The following is a 27,856-nucleotide window of genomic DNA, read 5'->3' as shown; positions in this document are numbered from 1 at the left end:
AACATAGTTTTGCAATTTTGTCCGTATGTCTGTATGTATGTGTGTAAGTGCGTGTGTATGTGTGTCTCTTATTACTATAACTTGAGTACCTTTACAGTTAAGTTGATGAAATTTTATGTGTAAGTCTTATGTCAAATCTGTAGTTCTGTATCAACTTTTCAGCAATTTCCGGTAACCGGATTTTGAACTTTTACTTTCAATTTATCAAGAGCCTTTACTCGAGTACAGTTTCAGATAGGTAAATGGAAATTCACATATGAGTAAAAGATCTAATTCTCATCCATCTTTCAAATTTTAAGAAATTTTCATTTACCCGAAGAAGTAATATACGCTATTTCCGATTTATCAAAAACCGCTAGTGAATGTATAAAGTAGGCCTACTAAGAATATTCCGCACTATTAAACACATATTGTTTTGCTTCCACTTGGTGCGCAATTCATTTTTCTACAAGATCTATTATATTTTTATACCTTCAAGCAATGGAAGCGACCAAGTTGACAAGAATCCTTCCATTATATTATTGACATTGATTAATGTGCTTTTTAAATTTTGAAATCAAAGCGACAGTAAAAATAAAAAAAAAATAAAAAAGTAAGCCTAAAAAAATAGAAATCCAATATTTTTAGAATCAATGTTATAAAAGTTGCAAACCAGAGAACTAGAAAATAAATTGTTGAGTTTAAGGCTACATTTCTATTTATTTTCATCAAGCTTAAGTTATAACTCGATGTTTCACTTTCGTATGACAAACATTGATGGGCTGTACAGGAACTCTGTGATTGATTTCTGAAAGCCAAACATCATAGTTTGTTTGTTTACAAAACTTTGCAGATAAAGTTTTTAAATAAACCGGGAGTGATCTCACCTAAATTTTATCGAATATTCTTATATAAAACAACATGGGATGGGAACTCGGGCTATAGACATGATTTTTAATCCATTTTAAATACTTAAAGTTTTAAAAATAGAATAAAATCTCGTAGACAAAAGAAGTGCACACCAAGTGTACGCCAAATAAAAAGTGCATAATAGTGCGCAATATTATTAGTACTTTAAAAATTTACATTAGTTTTTTGAGAAATCGGAAGTAGCGTAAATTACTACTTCCGGTCAACGGAAATTACTCAAAATTTAACAGAAGGTAGAGAATTAGATCTTTTACTTACATGTGAAATTTCATTTATCTATCTGAAATAATCCTCAAGTTATAGGCTTTTGAAAAATTCAAAGTAGAAAAAGTACCACTTCCGGTTATCGGAAATCGCTCAAAAGTTGATACGGATCTACGATTTTGATAAAATACTTATATATGAAATTTCATCAACCTAGCTGTAACGGTACTCAAGTTATCGTGTTTACACACTGACAGACACACACACACACAGACATACGGACAGAATTGCAAAGCCCAGTTTTTCAGACTGGATTACGCATAAAACCTCTTAATTTTGATAAATCTGGATTGATAATTTTTGCCCGATTAAAATAAGTCCTCTATACTTCGGATGTAATGAAGGACTGAGATGTAATACGGTGAAAATTAATTGATTTTTGTGCACGATTACAATACTTTCTCTATACTTCGTATATACGAGAAAGTAAAAAAAAACAATGCAAATTCAAACCCATGACCTAACTTTCTTTTTTTTCGCTTACAACGTGTACAATAAAATTTATGGCAGCCTATCGAATAGCAGGATACCATTGTTTATGTCGCCATTACACGTAAAAACCAAATAGTTTTTCCTTTTTTATTATTTGGCTACGGAAAATATTAAAAACATCAAATACATCCAATGTTTAAAAAAGTCCGAAAAAACCAGACAGGATTTTATAACCATATTTAATATAAATACTTCGTGAATGATTTTTTAAATAGTTAATGGGCCTCTCGAATACATTAAGGACTTTACTCGGTAGCCTTAATTAAAAACCGGGAGTGATCTCCCCTAAACTTTCTCGAATATTTTTATATAAAATAACAGGGGATGGGAACTCGGGCTATAGACATGATTTTAAATCCATTTTAAATACTTAAAATTTTAAAAATAGAAGAAAATCTCGTAGACAAAAGAATTGCACACCAAAAGAACGCTAAATAAAAAAGTGCATAATAGTGCGCAATATTATTAGTACTTTAAAATGTACATTAGTTTTTTGAGAAATCAGAAGTAGCGTAAATTACTACTTCCGTTCAACGGAAATGACTCAAAATTGAACAGCTGGTAGAGAATTAGATCTTTTACTTACATGTGAAATTTCGTTTATTTATCTGAAATAGTACTCAAGTTATAGGCTTTTGAAAATTTCAAAGTAGGAAAAGTACCACTTTCGGTTATTGGAAATCGCTCAAAAGTTGATACGGATATACGATTTTGATAAAATACTTATATATGAAATTTCATCAACCTATCTGTAACGGTACTCAAGTTATCGTGTTTACACACGGACAGACAGACAGACAGACACACACACAGACATACGGACAAGATTGCAAAATTATGTTTTTCCGTATCAGTGAGATGTAAAACGTCGAGATTTGTAAAATCTCGATTTTTTTTTACACGATTACAATATTTTCTCTATACTTCGTATATACGAGAAAGTAAAAATGGATTAAAATCATGTCTATATCCCGAGTTGCCATCCTCCCAAGTGTCACGTAAGAATATTAGAGAAAAAATATGTATTAAAAACATTTATGTTCTCATTTTATTGCTCGTTTTGTTTCATTTTTATCAGATATATATATATATATATATATATATATATATATATATATATATATATATATATATATATATATATATATATATATATACATATACATATACATATGTATACATGTGCGCTACAGTAATGGTTTCGTACTTATTCAACGATGTTTGGTTATGATTTGTTTAACAATGGTTTGTGTTTTGCGCGCCGTTCATTGTTGTGAATGTTTTTTTAGTCGTGCAAGCGGCGCACATTCATTTTGTCAGCAGTAGGAAGCATTGTTTACTTCCGCCTTTAAGGTTTCAGGAAACAGGAGAGTAGGTCTTTCCATCAAAATAAACAGGTAAGATGGACAATATTAGCGAAACTTGTGTCACTGCTAAGATAAATAAACGTTTAGAATTGAGCTAGAAACTCTAAACGATCAGCTAGCTGTATTATAAGGTGTTTAAACGTAGAACAAGTTATAGATTCTAGAAGTAATCAACATATTAACTAATGATTGAATCTTATTTGATTAGATTAGGCTGATTAGCCGTCTATTGGATGATCTAGAATCTAGAGTCGGAAAAAAGTTTTCCATTAAAAAATGTTTTATGGCAAGAAAGACACATTATTGCTTCGGAAAAAGCATGTAAAAAACTAGATATTAGAAAATATAACAACCCATATTTCTACCCAACTTTAGATAGATACATTTTGATTGCTGAATATGGCAATATGCTGTTAAATTGTTTACTGTCCCTAGTTCGAACCCCAGGACAGATGAGGCTCGATAGCTTGTGAAAGAAACTAGGCGTGGCCTAGAGGTAGAGAACTAGACTGCCAATTCGAGAGTGTCGAGTTCGAATATGCGTTCAAATAAGTTGAGTCCACCCAGCTCTGATGGGTACCTAACACGTAAAGGAAACAAAGATGGCTGGGCATAGTGTTGACGACACTATCCTTTCATATGCCGAGGTCAATGAATCAGATGAACTCTACTTCGTCTGCCCCATGTGTCTTGGGCACGAACGAGATTAAGAAGAAAAAGAAGAAAAAACAATGAATTTTAAAAAGTACATCTTTTTCGTTTATTTTCAAATGTCAGTGATTAAAAATTGGTGTTACTTTAGAATGAATATCTTTAAAATTTGCAATAAAACTTACCTGAAAGAATTAAAAAGAATTAATGATATTTTTTTTATGATCGACCGCAGTATATTGTTTATTTTTCTAAACGCGAAGTCTAGGATTAAAATTGGTGTTAGTTTAGAAAGAATGCATTTAAATTTGCAATAATACTTATTGAAACAATCTAATATATAAAGCTCAATTCTGTATGTAACATGTAATAAGTTTGTTTGTCGTGGACATATTTCGATGGATTTAAGTATTAGATTATTATCGTGCTAATTGTCTAAATTTATGAGTTAAAAAATTACTTTTGAAAGTGTTGGGAAATAATTTTCTTTTTTTAAACTGATAGTAATACTTACTGAAACGATTAATGGTATAGTTTGTGTATATCTTTAAACTATGTTTTTTGAATTTTCAATTTGTGGTTCCGTTAAAAACACTAGTTTTAAGCCCACACAATTCCAAAAAATAAAGTGTTTTGAACACACACAAATTTTGAAAATGGATAATGAATAACTTTGAAGAAAAGCAATTAAAAGTTTTAGCTGAGAACCCCAAAATATGATAGAAAATTATGGATTCATTGTTTATTGGGCTTAAAATATATAATCTAATACAGAAAGCTGAATTCTGTATGTAACATGTTTGTAATATATAAAAATAAATTTGTTTGTCGTGGATACTTCAATGGATTTAAATGTTAGATTATTATCGTGCTCATAGTCTAAATTTATGAGTTAAAAAGTTACTATTGAAAGTCTTTAAAAACATTTTTCATTTCATATACTTAGAATAATAATTTTCAGTTATGAACATTACATAAAATTTTTAAAAAGTGTATCAACGTTTATAAAATTTCTAAAATTGTGTCTGAAATGTATTGACTGCACAGTTACTTCCCTTTAAAAAAAAAATGATTAAATCGGGGGAAGAAAGAATTTTCTTTTTATTACTATGATTTGGTGTTAAGAAAAAAAAAATTACATAATTAGCGGGGATTGATTAAGTGCAATGTCGTTGGTATTTTTAATACTGCCTTTTATTTATTCTATACACTGAACATACTGTTCACTAATTATTTTTTTAAATCAATAACATTTAATAAGCCAGGTCCTACAAATCCTATATGTTTACTTCTTTCCATTTACGGATAAGCTTGGAGTATTATAATTGTGTTCACTAAATTGAAACAGGCGCGTCCGCCATCGCCCCTGCACGGTTCGATTTGGCGCCCTGGTCTATCATGTGAGCGCTATGCTGCATAATTTTGTTTTAAACAGTGCGATAGACTATGTATAAGAAAGGTTACTATAGTCTTTGTGTTTGCGTTTGGATTTGTTTTCGTTTGCTTTTTTGTTTGCTTTAGTGTTTGTGTTTTCTTTGTGTTTGTGGTTAAGTTTGTCTTTGCGTTTGATTTTGTGTTTTCCTTTGTGTTTGTTTTGTGTTAGTGTTATGTTTGTGTTTTTTTGTGTGTTTTGGTTGGTTGTGGTTAGAGTGGGCAATGCCTGATAAACGCTGATTACTAAACACACGAGTTATGGTCCTTTACAGATACGTTTTTCAGAGATGCCAGTGCAGGGCCTGGCCGTGACGGCTAGTATTTAATAAATGGTGGAAAACCTACGAAGGAGTTAATTTTTCAAGATAGCCGCCGTTGTCATAGTTACCAAGATTAGTAGAGACTCAAATGCGGATGCACTTTTAAAAAGCTGTAAAGGAATTTTTTTTTTCTAACAAATATGTAATAATTTTCCATTATTACCGGCGCCTACCCCCTTATAAATTGTCAGCAAAGTTTATTTCAATTTTCGTTGAAAGATTTCCGATAACCGGAATCGGTAAGTTGCTCTTTTCTTGTTGACGCGATAACTTGAATATTGTTTTAGTTAGGATGGCGTAAATTAAAATAGAGGTATACAATTTTATACTTGGACTATTTTAAAATTTTGATTGCCTTACAATATCCGTAGGTATTACTTTACACTACTTCCAGTTTCTAAAATACAGATATAATAGTACTGTTTCAGTTAGATCAACGAAATTTTACAAATAGATATAAGATCTTATTCTTTTATAGTGTCAAATTGTGAGTAGCTTCCGAGTAATGAAAGTAGTACTTTACGTTATTTTCGATTTCCCAAAAAAATATCACTTTTACTAAAATGAGTTTTTGCAAACTTTTCACGTAATCCAAGCAAGACTCGTTTAAAATATAATGTGACAAAAAAAGTTGACTTAAATAGATGTTTAACTATCTTTCAAAAATGTATTACAGTTTTTTTTTAAAAGTACTATGTTCCCTTTCAATTACACGTGAAACGTTTACGTTCATTTAATGCCCAATTATTCCTTTACTCAATTCGATATTAAATCATTCAAATATTATTTAGATCGACGTACTCTATGAAATGTAACAATACAATTTTCTCTACCTAAACTTAAAAAAATTACTTTATCTATTCGGATTCTAGATCTAGATCTAGAATTTTTAATCTAGATATTCTTCTAGATCTACGGAAAAACTAGACTTTTAAAGATCTAGATCTAGACCCTACCTAGATCTAGAATCTATTCCAATAATAAATTTCTATACTAAACTATTTCCGGCCTTAATTACTTTATTGAAATCTTTGTTTGTTTAGCAATGCAACTTGCTAATCTATATATATATTTATGTATATATATATATATATATATATAAAGCAAACTTGTCGGGTGCCCGATATGGCACTCCCCGGCGCCACAGGCGCTTAACATTTGGCAGGATCCTGCCTTGAGCCACAGAACAAGGGGGCCGGTGCCGGTTGGCCGAAAAGTCTACGAAAAATTGGTCAAAACTTACATCGACTGACCGGCGCCTTATATGAGCTATATATCAAAAAAATGTCTGAAAACTCTTGGAGATGTACATCTGCGCCAGGGGTTCAGGAAAAACATTTTTCTACCCTCGGGAAAATTCCGGAACAATGTTTTAACTGACCAGAGGCCAAATTTTCTTTTATAAATACAGTACTGTTTTTTGTTAAACAAAATACAACAATCTGGATGTACAAACCCAATCATAACTCCTGGCTCATTTTTTGCATGCAACTGAGTAAATGAATCGGTCTTATGGATATAGTATCGGTCATCCTCTGCTCGCATGGCATGGGCTAAAATGTGACCAGGAGTGAAAATCTTCTTACATGAGCTATACATAAAACTAAATTGCCGAACGATCCCCCTGATATTTTGTGTGATAGTAGACCGACCCTGGAGGGTAGCAAAAAAGAACTTTATTCCCCGTCGGAAAGAAACATTATGGTTGGTCGTTGAAACTTAACAGCCAATCACTACTTAATTGAGCATTCAAATTCTCAACGTTTATTAAAACCTAAGCGAAGCTAGGCAGCATGCCCAGTATATATATATATATATATATATATATATATATATATATATATATATATATATATATATATATATATAGCCATTAAGGCTATTGGGAAGAACAAATCAAATTGCCCCTATAATAACATGTAGGTGTTAATTATAAGGTTTCTTGTCCTCTGGTCTTAACAATTTCTTTACACACACACACACACACACACACACACACACACACACACACACACACACACACACACACACACACACACACACACACACACACACACACACACACACACACACACACACACACACACACACACACACACACACACACACACACACACACACACACACACACACACACACACACACACACACACACACACACACACACACACACACACACACACACACACACACACACACACACACACACACACACACACACACACACACACACACACACACACACACACACACACACACACACACACACACACACACACACACACACACACACACACACACACACACACACACACACACACACACACACACACACACACACACACACACACACACACACACACACACACACACACACACACACACACACACACACACACACACACACACACACACACACACACACACACATTTTTTTTTTTAAATTTATTTATTTATTTATTTATTTATTTATTTATTTGTTTATTTATTTATTTATTTGTTTATTTATTTATTTATTTATTTATTTATTTATTTATTTATTTATTTATTTATTTATTTATTTATTTATTTATTTATTTATTTATTTATTTATTTATTTATTTATTTATTTATTTATTTATTTATTTATTTATTTATTTATTTATTTATTTATTTATTTATTTATTTATTTATTTATTTATTTATTTATTTATTTATTTATTTATTTATTTATTTATTTATTTATTTATTTATTTATTTATTTATTTATTTATTTATTTATTTATTTATTTATTTATTTATTTATTTATTTATTTATTTATTTATTTATTTATTTATTTATTTATTTATTTATTTATTTATTTATTTATTTATTTATTTATTTATTTATTTATTTATTTATTTATTTATTTATTTATTTATTTATTTATTTATTTATTTATTTATTTATTTATTTATTTATTTATTTATTTATTTATTTATTTATTTATTGATTTATTGATTTATTGATTTATTGATTTATTGATTTATTGATTTATTGATTTATTGATTTATTGATTTATTGATTTATTTATTTATTTATTTATTTATTTATTTATTTATTTATTTATTTATTTATTTATTTATTTATTTATTTATTTATTTATTTATTTATTTATTTATTTATTTATTTATTTATTTATTTATTTATTTATTTATTTATTTATTTATTTATTTTTTATTTTATTTTTTTTATTTTTTTATTTTTTTATTTTTTTATTTTTTTATTTTTTTATTTTTTTATTTTTTTATTTTTTTATTTTTTTTATTTTTTTATTTTTTTATGTTTTTATTTTTTTATTTATTATATATATTATGTATATGGTGTAAGTGGGTGTATTGTTATTTGAAAACTATTTTTTCTGCTTCCTTGCAATTTATAAATTTTCTACCACAGGTGCAATAACACAATGAATGCGCAAGAAATTATCTGCAGAAAGATCTTCAACTGTCTGACAGACAAAATACTGGTTGACTATGTAGTCAAAATCGAAGATGAAAACTTCGAATGTCACCGACTTATGTTAGCAGCATGTTCTGAATTTTTCAACGCGCTATTTCGTTCTGGTATGAAAGAAGCTAATGAGAACTTTTGTGTTTTAAATTATTTTTCTGGCGAAGTATTCCGAACGATTCTAAACGCACTTTATACTGGTGAAATAGTCTTAACTTTAGAAAATCTTTGTGAAATATGGAAAGCAGTAAATATGCTGCAAATTGGTTTTTTAGTTGAACGTTGTGAGGATTTTGCTTTTGATGCTATTACAATGGACACTTGGGAGGATATTTACATATATGCAAAACTTTTATGTTCAGAAAAAGTCATAAATCAGCTCCAGATATTTATGTTGAAAAACTTTGAAGAAATTAGACGTTCAACGGTATTTCTACAATTATCTTTTAATGAAGTCAAGGATCTGATAAAAAGCCAAGATTTAGTTGCCATCAAAGAAGATTTAGTTCTTGAGTCAGTAATCCAATGGGTCGACTACTCACCTGACATAGGTTCCGATAATAACTCGAGTATAGATGAACTTAAGAAAGTTGTTAGCAAAAGTGGAACTCAAAATGAATACAAATTCACTCAACTTGATTTGGATAAAATAATTTCTAATGAACCAATTTCCCACTGTGTAACTAAACATTCCACCAGAAGCGAAAAACTCACAAAACTGCTGAAGCAAGTGAGGACGTATCTAGTGAGTCCTGCTGTTTTAGTTCATGTGTACAAAATGGAATTATTGTCACACGACACTGCCTCAAAAGATTTAATTTTGAACGCTTTAAAAAGTCACGTGCAAGTCTACAGACACGGTCAGTGGCCAACAGCAGCTATCCACAGATCGTGTAGTGGTTACGTTCAAGCAGGGGTAATTTTCAGTAGTTATGAAGGCTTTTGCGTTCTAACCGCGGACGAGGAAGAGTGGTACTATATTTCTAAATGTGAATACCTAAAAAAAAATGTCCAACTCGTCTCTTTTAATGGAGAGCTCTACGCCACAGGAAGAAAAGCAGCCGTCCCATCTGAGCCGTGTAAGATGTTTGCATTCTGTTGCAACAGCTGGTATGAGCTGAAAGAAATGCCAAGCTACAATTTGCTATTAGTTTCACATGGAGAGTTTATTTACATCATAAACAAAGATGATCAAGCTATATGTAACATCAATCCAAAAGACTCAAGTCCTTGTATAAAACACGTTGCTGAATTTCCTGAAAGATTACACGTTACGCATGCATTGGTTATAGACAATTTTCTTTTATTATTTTGCTCTAAAAGTGAAGGCAGCATTATTCAGACATCCGTTTATCTATTTGATATTTTGTCAAAAGCTTGGACCCGACTAGAAAGCATCGATGGACCAGCAAAATATTTAATTAGTTTCAGAAAAGACCAACACAACTACATTATACAGCGCAACGGAAGTATTTGGCTGTTGCATTCGTCTGAAGACAGAAAAATTGAATTTAAATTCCTTAAAAAACTTTGTAATTTTGAGTTAGTACTATATGGTGCGTTGACTTATAAAAGGAAACTGATACTTAATGGACTACACCCTAAAGATGTACCTGTTGGAGTATTACAAACAGATGATGATGATGAAGAAGACCAAACAGATGACGATAGTATATCAGGTGAAATTCCTGGCCACTTTAAAACAGTTGGGTTAGTTGGTAATGGTGGAAAATGTTCAAATTTTATACCGATCACTATACCCGCGATTTATCTCAGCGAAGATACCTGGACATAATTAACCAGTGCTACTTATTGCATACTATTACAAATTATATATACATATAGGGGTCGTCCATAAATGACAACACACTCGTAGGGGGAAGGGGGGTCCATAATTTTGTGACCGTGTGTGATGAGGGGGAGGGGGGGAGGTTAAGATGGTGTGACGTCACACTTTTGCATTATAAAAAAGCAATGTTAGAAAACGAGTTCAGACAAGATTTTAGAAAAATATCGATGTTTAAAAAAAATTCAACTGGAATTGGGGGGGGGGGGGGGTTGTAGGCTGAGGTGTGACGTCATTTTAGGGAGGGGGTCTGGCTTTTTGTGACGACGTGTGACGGAAGGGAGGGGGAAGGTAAAAATCGTCAAAAAAGCGTGACGTCAGTTATAGATGACCCCATATATATATATATATATATATATATATATATATATATATATATATATATATATATATATATATATATATATATATATATATATATTTATATTTATATTTATATACATACAACATACGTTTTATGTCTCTTTTAGTCCAAATGTACGCACATGCATATTAATCCTTCTTACTTTTCTTGTTATATGCAAATTGCATGTTTAATTTCTATTATTCGTCCTTGAAATATATTTGGACATGTACATTTTCTACAAATGTATGGGCGAGACCAACTTAGCAATTATAAAGTATGCAATAGCTCTTAATAAATTGACAACACCAAAGTAAAATTTGTTATTGGGACTAGTCGAATAATAAACTATTTTCATCATACATACATCCTGAAATGTTTACTACAAATAATATACACGTTTTTAAGCATTCATGATTTGTAATACATGAGAACATTATATTTTAGAATTAGAAAATCAACAAGAAAGCATTTAACTTGTGTATTTGAAAAGATAATTATTTAAAATAACTTAGATGCTTTTGCACGAGAAAGAGATATAATAGAGTGACTAGTCTTTTTAAAAATCAACTAATACTTTTCTGGAAAATCTAAGAAGATAAACCTCTGAAAATAAAATCCCGTCTATTTTTATATAAATGCGGGAAAATTGTTAAATTTCCAATACATTCTATTCGCATGTGCCTAAATCGAGACACAGTTCCCATACATTTTTATATAAATATATATGTGTATGTTAGCCCAGTCCTGTGCGTGTTGCATTTAATATTTTACTTTATTTAAAATTATGCAGAATGATTACAGGATCCATTAAAGTATTTTTTTTATTACTAATTTCGTGTTCTCATTGTTGTTGTTATGTGATTACATCTCTTTGGAGATTATTGCAATTTAGGAAATTTTGTAATTCCTCTAATTATGTTTCGAGAAAATATTTGATCAAAATTATTCTATGTATTAATTTATGGCTGTAATAGTCAAATGGTAGAGCATGATTCCGCTTAGCGGCTTCCAGGCTTGAGTCTGTAGTCCAAAAATCTCTGATGGATACCTGATGGATACGTCTTGTATGCCGAAATCAATGTAAGAAATGATCTCTACTTTGTATGCCTCATGAGTCTTGGGCACAAACGTGAAATGAAAATGATAATAGCCAGTGTAAGCCAATAAACTAATTGGGTAAACACTGATTCATTTTTGTTGGTAAGCATGTAGAGGGGTTGGAAGCAGGCGTTGGTACTAATTACTAATGACACTTTCTTTTTAAATTGCCATTTTTGTAGGATTTTGTAAGACGTACGAGCAGCTATTTTACTATCCTCAATTTCAACGATAACATCAACCATAATCCCAACATTATTATTGCCGATGACTACAGAACTGGTACTGACGTTCGAACTAATTTAAACAGACAATGCGCTCTTTTTATTATAGTTTTTTTTAACACATCAATGAAGCATTTTTATCGGAAGTGATTTTAGAACGCACATTTTTATTTCCTCGTTCCCAAGTTAAAAAATCGTCAGACAATGGAGCTAAATATATATATATATATATATATATATATATATATATATATATATATATATATATATATATATATATATATATATATATATATATTTAAGAAAGAAAATGGAAATTCAGTTTTTTTCTACTGTTGAAATAAATAATAATTTCAAAAAGTCCCCCAGTCATTTCATAGTGTAGACAGTACGGGCAAGCCAATGAGAGAGTTAGCCTATAAATAAGGTGAACTTAGACTCTTTTGTGAGATACGACTTCTGGTACTCGTACATTTACATGTATCGCTAAATTCCCCAAATAACTGACTGGGAAAATCCCTACACCACTCCCAGAGACTTGCATTTTCCTTCTGTCTGCCCTCTCCAAAATTCCATCCTACTAAACATCCTTGATTACAAATGAGACTTTTTTTTATAACAAACCGTGGGCAGTGTTTTTACAACAAGATACGTTAAAAAACATTCAATGTTTTTCTGCTAGTTTTAACCTTAATGACATTTTGTTTGCTGATCTACTAACATTATAAGATTTGTGTTTGTCTGTCTGTCCTATCTTCCGTTGATTGGGCGTCCTGCACAGCTGGTCGGTGTTGCCAAGGTATAAAACTTCTGTAGCATTCTATGGTGATCGAGAAGGAAATTTTATTGTCTCTAATGGAATTTTTAAAACTAATTATTTGCTCATTATGATGATGTTATGAAATAAAATGTAGATTTGACCTTTGGGTCAGTAATATGGCCAGCTAAAACTGTATTTCAGGGAACTCATTGATCATTTTGCAAACTTCAAAACATGAAAAAGAAATCAAAACAAATCATAAGAATGTTTTAAAAATTGTGTTCCGTTAGTGATGACAAGGTCGGCGTCCCCAGTGTGCGTTTAGTGAAGGTGTCAGTCACCCCACCGCTTCCCCTCCCCTTCAACAATTTTGCATTTTCGGTTGGGTGTTACCCCTCTTTTCTTACTGATTTATTATTTTAACTGCATACATTTTTGACAGTACATTTTACAATTTTTTCGGCATGGTGTCACGACTAAATAATGTTACCCGATGCTGACCTCTCCTTTGCCTTGTTATGCAATGAATTTTACGTTAGAGGGGAAGTTTAAAATATAAAATGTACAATATTAAATCTCCGCCCTCGTAAGTAGCAGTCGATTTCTTAGATGTCCACGTTTAACTCTGTTGTTGTCTAGCGGCTGACGAAGGGGCCCACTGACTATTTTTGTACAGGGGCCCGAAAATCCTAGCTACGCCACTGCCTATGTATCTGGCCTTCACTATCCATCCTTAGGTCTATTCCCAGACTAACGTCGAATACAATAGGGTATCTCATTTCGTGTTTCCCTATATTTACATGACAGGACAATTGGGTGGGACTCAGGTCAAAGACCAGGCGACAGGTACTACCCCTAGCCTGTACATAGCTAGGTGGAATGGGGATGCAAATTACTCCCTGTCCCAATTCAGTCGGTGACGGTGGACGGTGGGGGAATGAGGAATACCCAACTAGTATCAGCAATAGACTCAGTTATAACAGTAATTAATTACATAGGGGTGGAGAGGGAACGCGGTAGCCATGCGACACTTAGTCCTAGACACACATTTTCAGAGAATTCCAGTAACCGAAAGTGGAACTTATTCTACTTTTTCAAAAGCCTGTAACTTGAGTACTGTTTTAGATAGAAAGATGAAATTTTACATTTAATTAAAATATCGAATTCTCTCTAATTTTGAGTAATTTTCGGTGACCGAAGTAGTATATATATTAGTATATATATATATATATATATATATATATATATATATATATATATATATATATATATATATATATATACAGTTACTATAATTAATTGGACTTAAGATGTCAGCATTAGTAGACAACCACATTTCATTAATAATACCTAAACTGTCTGTTTTAAAGATATAAGTCGCTACAATTAATGAAACAGGCTAAGATTAGTCAATAATGTTTTCCTGTTGTTGACCATCAGATTGTCAGTTAGACTCCTGATCAAGCTGTAAAAGAAATGTGGAAGGATAACAACTGCATTCGAGAACAGATTTGTGAAGCGTTGCCTTTGTATTATAACTGTGTAGCTATATTTTAATTCAAAGACTATTTTAAGCATTATACGTTTTTCCTTTAGATTGTTACACATAGGAAATCACTATTATTGTGAACTTCAAATGAAACGTCTTAAATCGCATTGATCAAATTTAAATTGATTTTATTTGTGGACTGAATCAACGGGGCGATTAGGCAATGTGTTTCGTCCTAAGCAATTAGGTACAACTAAATCCCATCTATACAGAGTGTAATTGTACGAACAGCGAGTTCTCTGTCTAACATTGCTGCAAAGGATATGGTTGGCTGACTTCAACAAATCTAAATAGAGGCATTTTAATCTCGGCAGTCCCAGATTTTGACATTCTACATTGTGGCTTAAATTTAGTTCAAGGGCTATAAAACTTATTTTACTAATATTTTTTTTCTGTTGAATGCTTTTCTCTACACTATGTGGAACGGCTTGACCGACATAAGGTCGCACAATATCTGATCAACAAGTTTCGAGTTTGATTCACGAAAAATAGTCCAGTAGAAATGGGTCTTAACATAAGTCATTAAAAATAAAAGCGCGTGGTGATAGTGCTGACCACACATTTAACTGTATATGTTAAGGTCAGTGAAACAGATGCACTTTATTTGCCCAATGCATCCTTTGATCCGACGAGGTACCTTTTTATATTTATATATTTTTTCTTTAATTATACGTGTAAGACAAGATTTTAAAGACAAGTAAATGATACGGTCGGTTAAATAAAGTTAATGTGCACAGCTGAATTCCTGTTTTTGTCGTACTGTCTAGGTATACGGTGTCCTACATTTAGTTCAAGGCCTTTGTAACTTTCTTTAGCAGATAACATTTTTTTTTCAGTTTCAAATTCTTGACTTCTTCTCTTAATGAATAAAAATATCGACTTAATGTACACATGTATGTTGATTTGTCAGCTGTGTGTCTTAAAGTTACCAATGCTTGAACAACATTTTGACCTATTATTTACACAATACAATTTTAGGCCTGGGATTACACTATTCTTTCGTGGGTGAACGCCTGAATTAAAGCGGTTAGGACCAGTGTTTCTTCCAGACTTTTTTTCTCCGGGGGGGGGGGGGGGCACATGAAATTTTCTTCGGGGGGGGGGGGGGTAGACTTTCTTCGGGGGGAAGGGGGGTGGACACTGTTAAAAGTATATATTTTCTATATAAATTTCATTTCGTTGGGGGGGGGGGGGGGGCGCGGTAGTTGTGGTGCATGGATCAGCGGTCGGCGTGGTCGAGTCGGTAAAGCTCATGATTGCTAAATCGAAAACTCTCGAGTTCGAAACCTCGGGTTAGCTGGGGACAGCCACTCATCTAGGATAGAAAACTCCAAAATAAAAAAACTGCTGCCTTGTAGTTTGTTCTTGGTTAGACAAATCGGAGTAAATGACCTGAATGCCGCATAACCAGTTGACACGTAATCCTTAATTGTGATGGAGGCGTGGTCGAGTCGGCAAAAGCTGATGACTGATACATTCAAAAAAATCTCGAGTTCAAACCCTCTGGCAGATAAGGCTCGAACCCTTCCAACACTAAAAATTAAGAATGAAGAAGAAGAAGAAGGTGCATGGATGAGTTGCTCACAGGGTTTCTGTTTTATATAAAACCAAAAACATAAGAACATAATCTTAACATGTCTTGCTATTCTGCGCTTGTAAAGCCAGAGACGAAAGCTTAAATGAAGAGAGCTAACATGTTTGCTGCTCGATAACGATGTGTTTGCTTTGCTGGTATCGCTGGCGTATACAAGTCTCAAATCGTTAAAATATCTTAACGCATATTCCCTAGCGTTACAGATGTTCCAATGAATATACTTAAATAACAAATTAGAGAAAATATTGTTATACCAACACGCTATGTTTAAAAAGGACAATACACGCTTCAAACTGTTAGTGGATCTAAATGTACAACGAAAAATCAATAAGTAAGGTGAACCAGGTGTGTAGTTTCAGTTTCGATTCGCAAGGTGATTCTAAAAATAGGACCACTAAGTGTGCTTGATCCGGTAAAACTGTGTCATAGAACATAGTAACGACAAAGCCTAGCAGACCGTAGAATTGAAGACGTGTACGAAGGTAAGTGGTGCTATTAATATAATGTTAAATGTTTAGGTTATATACAACTTATATATATATATATATATATATATATATATATATATATATATATATACTTCTAAGGCATGTATGTTCTTGATCAGATGAGTGCTACAGAAATATATACGGGAGTAATGAAATGTCTGGAGAATGTGTGGAAGGAAAATCAGCTGTTTGATACCACAGTCAAGATTGATGACGAGTCTATTAAATGTCATCGACTCATACTATGGGCATGTTCTGATTTCTTTCAAGCTCTTTTTCGTTCAGGTATGAGAGAAGTCACAGAGAACTGTGTAGTTTTACGTGATATTTCCGTGTCTGTGTTTAAGTTGGTTCTAAAGGCGATATACAGTGGTGAAGATATTTTAACACTGGACAATTTCATTGAAGTTTGGCGAGCTGTTCATCAGTTACAGATAAAGTTTATGATAACAATTTGTGAGACATTTGCCACAAAATCGATATCAGCAACTACCTGGGAGAAAATTTACAAAACAGCAAAACTTTTAAATTCCGAAACTGTAATGGGTGATTTATACAATTTTATGCTGATAAACTTTGACAATGTTTCTTTAACTTCAACATTTTTAATCCTCTCTTTTGAAGAAGTTTTGGATTTGATAAAAAGCCAGGATCTTGTAGCCAGTAGAGAAGATTTAGTACTGGAAGCTGTGATCAAATGGGTTCAGTATATCACGCCTTCAAGTGAAAATGAAGAAACACGAGAAACCGATGACATTGTTGAGAATAAAAGTGACAAATCGAACACGGATATTGAAAAAGATGTTGATATTAAATCTGAAGATCAATTGATTAGTATATTATATAGAAAATCTAAACTGGCTGAGCTTTTAACAGCTGTTCGAACGTGTTTAGTAAGTCCAACTTTATTACGACATATATTCAAACTTGAATTAATTTCTGAAGACAAGGATGCAAGAGAAATCATTTTCAACGCTTTATCATACCATGTCCAAGATTTTAGAGATGGTCAATGGTCATCTGCAGCTATACACAGGTCTTGTTATGGGTACATACAGTTTGGAGTATGGGCTAACAGTGATGGCACAATTCGTGTTATTGGTGCAGGCAATGAAAAACGGTATACTCCATCAAAAAGTAATTATTTACAGCGGGAAGTTAAATTAGTCGTTTTTGACAATGATCTATACGCTACTGGAATACAAGCTGTTAACAATCAAAATGTCATGTGCCGTTTGCTTGTTTTTTCTGAGGATACTTGGGTGGAAGTCATGCAAATGCCAGGCAGAGATTTACTTTTGGTTTCGCATGGGCAATGTATTTACATTTTAAACAGAAGTGATAATGTTATGTATAACATCAAGCCCAAACAGAGGACACCTAAATTAATAAAGTTTTCCGATGCACCTGCGAAAGTTAATGTCAAGCATGCTATGAGTTTAGCCAATTATATTTTAATATTCTGCTCCGTTACACAAAACGGTGTAGATGAGACGGCAGTTTACACGTTGGACGTTCATACCAAAGTTTGGACCAGATTAGATAATCTGGAGGGTCCAGCAGAACAGCTGATTAGTTTCAGAAATGACCGCAACAATTACATTTTACAGACCAATGGCAGTTTGTGGATGATAGAATATAAACATTCTTTAAAAACAGTGAATTTTAAGTATATTGTTAAGTTATGGAACTTTGATAAGAAGTTGTACGGAGCATTAACCTACAGAGATAAGCTGCTAATTTTTGGTAATAATCCTACTAAGGATCCAAAAAATGAAAAAATATTGTATAATGTTTCTGATCATTTTTTAACTGTTAGACATTGGGGATCTGATGATAACTGTTCTAATTTTATTCCTGTGACTCTACCTAATCGATCTCTGCTGCCAGACACATAAACATTTTTTTAAAATCATTTAATTTTTTTTTAAATTTTAACTGTAATAACATTGGTAATCAAATGTTTTGTGTTTTCATCCCAATAATAAAGTGTGGCTTATATCGTTATAAATTGTACCAATCACACATTCAGATACACGTTTTACGTTGCAATTTACTATTAGGTTTTGTTCATTTTATAGTAGATATACTATTTAATTAATGTGATTATTCGTCAGAAAATATAGAAAGAGTTTTTACGTGCAATTTACTATAATCGTACAGCATTTGTGTAAAACTATGTTTACAATAAATTATAGGTTCTACACAGCCACTTCAAATATTAAACTGTAAGTTATTTTGAAAGTTGTTATAGTGAACTTTAGAAAATAAACAAACTGAGGGTGTTGTTGTATATATCAGTGCGTATGTAAGTTATCTGAGCGTATTTTTAAATACTTCGAAATACATTTTACATGTTAAAAAAATGTAGTAGCTTGAGTTTTGGAACATTTTAATTTTAAATTGTATCGCCACTGTAGACAAATTACAAGCATTCTGAATTTTTATTAAATCTACAAAAAAATTAATAATAAAACATAATAATAATAAAAAAAAACATGATTTGTGTCTAGTGTTTATGGGTGCATCTGTGTGCTATTTAAATTAGAATGTTAGCAGTAATTTAATACCATTCTAGTATCCAGAATCAAATAATGTGTTTCAATGTTATGCACACCGACCCACACACTGTCAACGGGTACATTCAGGATATTCTGCAGTTGCCGTTTTACTTTGGTGAACTACTTACTTCGATTAATAGTTAAATCAATTAAATATATATTTAATATTGGGTTTGTAGTAGGAAGATTTATTTTTCTCTGCTTTAAAAATCGCCACTTTTAAATCAAATTTAAATACGATTGGAGTTTAATAATTATTTTAAAATGTTTGACAGGTTTTAGGTTTGGATCGTTATAAAATGTAATTTTTTGTGTCTTCTTTGAGGTGTCTCATACCATGACATTATTATGTATACTCAACTCAATCCTTGTGAAGTTTATACAACACATACACTTTTAATTCGGGATAATTTATTCTTGGCTCGTGAAAACTACCACTTTACACAGCTTGTTACTAAAATTAGAACGTGGTTGCCAATAAATAAATCTCTACTGCACAACACGGCGTCAGTTTCAGTTTCTACACATTACAGCACTAGAAGGGATATGTGACTTGTCATTCAGTGTCACAAAAGTGAGTAGAACGTTTTAGCTGAACAATCATACCGCTTTCGCTTGTATAGGTAAGTTTATATATCATGCTTTATATGTGAATTACACACATACATTAGCGTAACTATCTTTAGTGACACAGCGAAAAATCTTTATTTTGAGACTTGGGTGTAGCGATTACGATTAATATTAAAATAACAAATATAAATATTACTAAATAAATACTAAATAATAAATATAATTATAATTTTAAACAACCTGATACCTTTAACTCAAATTAGTTGGACGGAGTGGGGGTGGGGTTGGGGAGTGGGTTGTTGGGATAGAAGGGGACAGTTATTTCTTAGTGACTATTCTTCCCTCTAACATGAAAGTGACCTTTACTTCTAGGGCTTCTATTCTTATAATGTTAAGACATTTTTAAGAAACTAACACTGAAAACACCTTATCAATATTAGCAGTTTAGATTAGTTTTGATGTTTAACACTAGTTGTATTATGATGGAGTGACTAGTGAGATTGGGTGAGAAATACCTTAGTAGTCCATGGTTTGATACGATAATCAATAGGATTAATGCTTTTAACTAGGAAAGATAGAAATACAAATTTGTGACGTGGATTGTCTATAACAAAAATATGTGAAAGCACGGAGATAGTGTATGTTAGAGTAGCCTCCCCTTGTAAGTTGTGTGCTAGTGGGACAAAGTGTGTGAACGAGGCAGTGTGTGAAGCAATGTGGTGTGGCGGCAACATCAAGTACCACTCATCATATTTTCTTCTTGTAATTCGTTCTTGTGGTTTATGATAATTATACACCCATGATACAGATTCTCGTTGTGGATTGTATTTATTTACAATTGTTACACCTGGCCCAAACGAGCCCAAAATACATAATAAGCCGAGTGTAACAAATGCAAATATGTAAATAACTAAATAACACATGCTGTGTATTTTTAGTGTTCATTTTACTAGGTTTTTTTTCTCCAAATAAGTAAATTTATACAACATTTTTAAGTTTTATAAATCAATACTACAATAAGATTGTTTACGAAAATGTGAGTGATTTTTGGAGTGAGGTCCAGTGAATTAGCTCCACAAAACAAAGTCGATATTCACATTTAACTTATCTCGCTCTAAATATTAGAAAATATAATTATTTCTGTTTAAATTATCTCCACAGTTTAATTTAAAAGATGAGTTCAGCTGAGATGTGTACTGGGATTGTGAAATGTCTAGGAGATTTCTGGTCTAAAAAACAGCTGCTTGATTTCACTGTTAAAATCGATGATGTATCAATCGAATGTCATCGATTCATCATGGAAGCTTGCTCGGATTACTTTGAAGCACTTTTTCGTTCAGGTATGAGGGAAGTCAAAGAGAACTGTGTTGTTCTACAAGATGTATCGGTCACTGTGTTTGAGTTGATTCTTAATACATTATACACTGGCATAAATAGTTTAACGTTAGACAATTTTATAGAGGTTTGGCAAGCTGTTCACCGGCTACAGATTCGTTTTATGGTTACATGTTGTGAAAATTTTGCTATCAATTTCATTTCAACTGAAACATGGGAAAACATTTACAAAACAGCAAATCTTATAGAATCCGAAAATGTTCTTGGAAAACTTTACCTATTTATGTTAAAAAACTTTGAACAAATATGTCAATCAACAACATTTTTAAAGCTTCAATTTAATGAGATTCGTGATTTGATCAAAAGTCAAGATCTGGTAGTCAGGAGAGAAGATGTGGTACTGGAGTCTGTTATTAACTGGGTCGATAATGCTCAGGATATTAATAGTAGCAATGACTTATCAATCACACCGATTAATGATGAAACCAAAACGAACGATTTGGAGAATGAAAACAGTTTGAAAAATAAAGTTACAGATGAAGAAAGCTTGTGTTCTGGATTTTTAAATTTAAATAGCGAGCAACATCCGGATAAGACATTTGTCAGTAGCTGCTCTACCAGAAAAGAAAACCTGACTGGGCTTCTAAATCTGGTGAGAACATGTCTTGTAAATCCCACAGTTCTATCTCGTGTCTACAAGCTGAAACTAATTACAGAAAATGAAGATGCAAGAAACATAATTTTTAACCCGTGTCTATATCACGTAATAGATTATAGACACGGACAGTGGCATTCGGCTGCCGTCCATCGACATTGTGGTGAATATTATCATTGTGGAGTGTATGCAAATAGCAAAGGTGATTTGAAAGCATTGAACTCGGAAGACGAAGTATGGTACGGCATCAACAAATCCGCGCTTTTACAGCGAGCTATTCAATTGGTTGCTTTTGACAATGAGTTGTATGGTATTGGTGTGCAATCTGTTGATAGTCAGGGTGTTGTATGTCGATTGTGCGTGCTGTGTAACGATACTTGGGTTGAAGTTGTACAAATGCCAACTTGGAATGTGCTGTTAGTCTCACATGGGCATATTATTTTCGTTTTTAATAAAGACGATCGTATAATATACACTGTAAATCCTAAGACAAAACAATTGGACACATTCACAGATTATTCTGAAATAATTGATATCCAGCATGTGATGACAGTGGAACATTTTATTTTAGTGTTTGAATCTGTCGCCCAAAATGGTCTAGATGAAACAGCCGTTCATTTGTTGGATATTAATTCAAATGTTTGGACACGTTTGAATAATATTGATGGACCAGCGACGCAGATAATTAGTTTTAACAATGACCAAAACATTTACATCTTGCAGACGAATGGAAGTTTGTGGACGGTAAAACTCGTCAGGAATAGTATTGAATTTAAGTTTATAACAAAAATGTGGGATTTTGAAAAAAAGCTATTCGGTGCCCTGACCTACAATAACAAAGTTATTATTTTTGGAAACAGTCCGTTAAGTGATCCAACAAATGCGTTACATACTGTTTATGGTAACTTTAAAAAATTTAAACACTGGGGTGTTAAAAATTATTGTTCAAATTTTATCCCAATTACCTTAAAAAAGAAATGTTTGCTTCCCTTAGCAACGGCAACAATATTAAACCAAATAGATTAAAATGGTAATCATTCTTACAAATACTTTTAAACTCATTAAATTGAAATTCTATTTACATATTCGTTGAGCATTAGGGCACAAGACTTCAACATCGATAGTCCCTTTTAGAGTTTACTGAATTTGTCAAAGGTATCCAAGTTCACATAACTGATGAAAACCTAATTTAAGTTTGAGAAATTAGAGGCGGTTAGGCATAAAACTTGCAGCACTGTCTGTTTAGATGTCCAATTAAGCGCCAGTTCCAGAAATGTAACTTAAATTAAACGTAATGTTTTTGATGAATTAGTTATATAAATAAAAGTATATGTAAAATAATCAATAGACAACCATTCTTAATTCACTCAATAGATGTTTTATTAATTGTAAATGTGTGTAATTAATTATACATGTGTTTAATTAAGAGATTGTTACTGTTTCTGTTTGTAAATAACAAAGTTTAGAAAAAAAAATAATGTAACGTTATTTGTTGGTTGATATATTTTTGTTTTAAAAAAATAATACAACATTTTAAAATAAAACTTTGTTGTTGATTACAAAAATCTAATTTGTAAAAGCCATGTATATGTATATATATATATATATATAAATTAATACTCTTACATAGTGTAACTCTCGGAATAGCTACACGTTATTTTACAAACCATTGAAACAGTCTATTAAAACTGAAATAAATATTTATATGTAAACGGTGATAACGTTTCTTTTACGTACATATTATATATCATAGTTCCAGACGTATTCTAACATTTCATTAAATTCGTAATAAAGATGTTCTCATCTGATTTTTTTGCATTCGTTGTTTTTTTTTTTTATATTTAGACACAAATATAAGGATATTTTAAGATCGAAACACTTGCCTTGTTATATGTTGGAGTAGTCAATCTGTAAAACTAAATTAAATTAAAACCACACCAATGAACACATACAAAAATAATACAGCACTCCACATAAGCCTAGTTAAACACGCAAACATACTTGTATTTTAAATTGAAACTCAGATTTTAAACTGCAATTAATGTCAAAGGCTGCCTGGTTAGTTGAATGGTTATCTGGTTTTCTAGTTGTAATCAAATCTTTTAATACAATCTTGATCCGTTTCCAAGTTCATAAATTCAATAAAAAAAACGAGAGATAAGTGAAAGCTATCTCTAAATTAGTCTAACAAGATCATGATATTGAATGTTGAATCCGTGTGCCAACCACCAATGATGAAAAATAGGAGATAATTATTATCCTGAAGATTAAATAGTTGGCGATCTATTTATAATGTTTATAAACGACCAGCAACGGGCAGGGATAGAAGCAAGAGCGAGGATAGCCCGGGGTCAAATCGCGTACGGCCCCTGGCTCGGGTTAATCATCGAATGCCGTGTGCCGCCTAGTCAATATCGTAGAATGCTCCTTAAAACTAACGTAGGTGCTATGGTACGCGCCTGATTGAATTTAGTGAGCGACTATAACGCCCCATCGTATCAAGTGTCTATCGCACTGGTTAGAACGAACGTAAGCGTCATGAATTATATGCTATTGGGACTAAAATCCGATATTCCGCTAATGCAGTTTGCCTTATGCTTTATTTTTCTAAATAGAAGTGATAAAGCTAGTTACAGTATAAACCAAAACAGAAATTTCCAAACTTTAATAATGTTTCTGAAATTCCTAATGAAGTTTAAGTCAAATATGTTATAACGTTTTAAATCAATGTGCACACTGCAAATAAAATATATTTTCCAAAATTAAAAAAAAAATTGTTTTAATTCGATTAATTTTAATGACTTGAAAATAATAAATAGAGGAAAAAAACGTAGGTTAACTTTTATGTTAGAATAATATGTTGTTCGAACACACCAAGCTCCAATGCGTGTGACAGCATTCATCAAATACAATTTAATTACAAGTACATCACTTTCAGTATTCCTATACGCGGCTGGCTTTTATTTACCTCTTTATTGTACAACCAGTAATATTGCCGTTGCTAAAACAAATATCTCATCAGCAAAGAAGCAGTTGCATTTTCTACTGGAGAATACAATTCCAAGAATAAAACTGATTTTTTTTTACTGCAGCAGGGTTAGCTACTCATACAAAGCATGTTCATCTCGCTTCGTTGTTAGGGTAAGTCTGTTTGAATTTGTATTATTCTTAAAATCTAAACTTCACTTAGGGTACACTTTCTTCTCCCACGAGAAAAATTCGGTAGGTTTCTGTATAAAGAGTTTTAATGGAAACAAAAGGAGTTACGCACTATCAAGCTTGTTATTTCATGCATAATATACAACTCATTTTAAAAAGTAATTGAACTTTCAGTATGATTAGTCACATTCAATGCAAATATTTTTTTTGTTTTTATGCAATGATTACACAATAACAAAGGATAAAAGCCTGAAGGGATGTATGCAGAATTATTTAGATTTATGTTCGTTATTTGGTTAAATAAATACGTTAGTGAATTAATATTGTGAACATGTTTTTACTAGATTTGTTGAACGCTTGTGAGACCTACTTGATCAATAGAAGTGCTGCTTTATAATGATTTTACGGATCGATTTTGTGTTGATCGAAAGTCATTGATTTATCGATTTAGCGATATAGCGCGTAGTAATATATTATAACCCATTTCCCATTGAGAGAAGTGACTTAGGCCTGTAAACATGTTCTTATCTCTGTTCAAGTTGTATTTTTCATACACCGCACCTTAAGGAAGGTATTATAAAAGACTGAACGAACATGATATATATATATATATATATATATATATATATATATATATATATATATATATATATAACATGTTTATTAAATTTGTAAATCAAATACTTATAAGCAGAGAGACAAGCATTATAGGTTTTAGTATTGTGAATATCTAGTCACTATCTTAAAGCTGTATTTTTTTATTATGTAATTATGTATCTATTTATTGATTTTTTTAAGCTTCTAAGAATGAAGTCTTCGAAGGTCTGTTTAGAGATTGTAACTTGTCTGGAGAACTTTTGGTCACAAGAACAACTATTTGACCTAACCGTTCTAATCGATGGCGAATCAATTCCATGTCATCGTTTTCTATTGTGTGCATGTTCGGATTTCTTTCAAGCTGTTTACCGTTCCGGAATGAGAGAGGTAAAAGATAACTGTGTTGTGTTAAAAGACATTTCGGCTCCTGTGTTTAATTTAATTCTAAAGGAGATTTACACAGGTGTGGATATTTTAACTGTAGATAACTTGATCCAAGTTTGGCGAGCCGTTCATCAGTTACAGATTCCGTTTATGGTCAAGTTTTGTGAAGATTTTGCAATGAGCTCCTTGTCAAGTTATACATGGGAAGCTATTCATCAAACAGCATACCTACTAGATTCCGAATCTGTTATTTTAGGGTTGCATACATATATGCTTAGAAACTTTGATCTAGTTTGCATAACTCCAACGTTCTTGAAACTTCCTTATGAGAAAGTTAAAGAGTTTGTTGCAAGCCAAGATCTCGTTGTTAGTTCGGAGGACGTGGTTTTAGAATCCGTGCAAAAATGGACCGAATGGGATCTTAGCAACGAGAAAAAGCAAAAGAAATGTAAAAAACATAAACAAAAGATAGGAACAGCAAACACAATAAGCGATGAACAACGCAGCGATATGAGAAAACAGAAATTTACAGATCTGTTGAAGTTGGTGAGAACGTGTCTTGTAAATCCAACAGTACTCATGAATATTTATAATAGTAAATTAATTTCTAAGAATAATGACGCGAGAGACATAATTGTTAATGCTTTGTCTTATCGTGTCCTCGATAACAGACATGGGCATTGGCCGTCATCGGCCATACACAGAGAATGCAGTGAGTATTCAAACTTTGGTGTTTATGCCTGTGACAATGGACAGTTTAAAGTGCTGAAAATGTCTAATAAAAAAAGGCATACGGTTATTTATGATAACAGTAATTTACGTTATAATGTGAAGCTAGTTGCTTTCGATAGTGAAATGTATGCCATAGGACTAGACGCGGTGGTAAATGTCGCACGGAGACGTTGTCGAATGTTTGTGTTGTGTGATGAAAGATGGACGCAGCTGATTGATATGCCGAGCAACGATGTACTTCTAGCTGCACATGGAAAGTTTATTTACATTTTTGATAGAATTAACAGAGAGGTTTATAATATTAATCCTAAATCGGTTACCTTGAAATTAATTATATACAACGAGTTTCCAGAAAACGCATCCGTCAGACACGCTTCAGTTTTTGAAAATTTTATTTTATTATTTTGCGCTGAAACAAACAATGGCGTTGCTGAGACTGCTATATATAGGAATAGTATTCCGTCCAGCGTTTGGACCAGATTAGACAATTTAGATGGGCCAGCAGATAATATAATCACTTTCAGAAATGACACAGACTGCTTTATTCTCCAGGCAAACGGTAACTTATGGAAAATATCGAATGTAGAATCTCGAAGAAAAATTGACTTTACATTTATTCTTAAACTGTGGGGTCAATGTAACCTATTACAGGGTGCTATACCCTACAATGATAAACTTGTCATTGCATTTGGTTCCCATAGAACACTGCCGATGAAAAATTGGCTGCCATCAGTTCCTGAATACTTTACCAGAATAGAACAAATCGTATTTGATGATATAGTTTCTAACTTCATACCGATTGTATTACCAAATGAATATCTGCGTGATTATTAGAATTGTGAGTATAGTTTCTAGCTAATAAATACATTGTATTTTTTTTAATTTGATTTTGCTTGACTATTATTGTCTTTAGAGTAATATTATTTTTCCTGATATGTATGTATATTTTTGTCTCTAGACAATATACTTTCTAAATATGTTTAAATATGATTCTTATAATACAATACGCCATTTTAAACTGCTAACATGAGCGATATGGTCTAATTCAC

The 27,856-nt window shown here is 32.1% G+C and overlaps 4 protein-coding genes across 4 annotated transcripts; all 4 read left to right on the top strand.

Annotated features, from left to right (window-relative positions):
- Positions 1-8,865: 8,865 nt before the first annotated feature.
- On the top strand, positions 8,866-10,704 carry LOC131947054 (kelch-like protein 2). The gene has a single exon (XM_059308138.1). It carries the CDS (start codon positions 8,866-8,868, stop codon positions 10,702-10,704), a length of 1,839 nt encoding a protein of 612 aa, XP_059164121.1.
- Positions 10,705-17,087: 6,383 nt separating this feature from the next.
- On the top strand, positions 17,088-18,802 carry LOC131947074 (uncharacterized). Its single transcript, XM_059308153.1, has one exon. The coding sequence runs from the start codon at positions 17,102-17,104 to the stop codon at positions 18,710-18,712; it is 1,611 nt and encodes a 536-aa protein (XP_059164136.1). The 5' UTR covers positions 17,088-17,101; the 3' UTR covers positions 18,713-18,802.
- Positions 18,803-21,119: 2,317 nt separating this feature from the next.
- On the top strand, positions 21,120-25,975 carry LOC131947052 (kelch-like protein 41). The gene is made up of 2 exons (XM_059308137.1): positions 21,120-22,668; positions 25,893-25,975. The coding sequence occupies exons 1-2, from the start codon at positions 21,120-21,122 to the stop codon at positions 25,973-25,975; spliced, it is 1,632 nt and encodes a 543-aa protein (XP_059164120.1).
- Positions 25,976-26,069: 94 nt separating this feature from the next.
- LOC131947051 (uncharacterized) lies at positions 26,070-27,641 on the top strand. Its single transcript, XM_059308136.1, has one exon. It carries the CDS (start codon positions 26,070-26,072, stop codon positions 27,639-27,641), a length of 1,572 nt encoding a protein of 523 aa, XP_059164119.1.
- Positions 27,642-27,856: the final 215 nt, after the last annotated feature.

This window comes from Physella acuta, unplaced genomic scaffold (genome assembly GCF_028476545.2).
Source record: "Physella acuta isolate Inbredline_101_S28 unplaced genomic scaffold, ASM2847654v3 ptg000580l, whole genome shotgun sequence".
Classification (NCBI taxonomy): domain Eukaryota; kingdom Metazoa; phylum Mollusca; class Gastropoda; family Physidae; genus Physella; species Physella acuta.
This window is presented reverse-complemented; position numbering and strand designations above follow the sequence as displayed.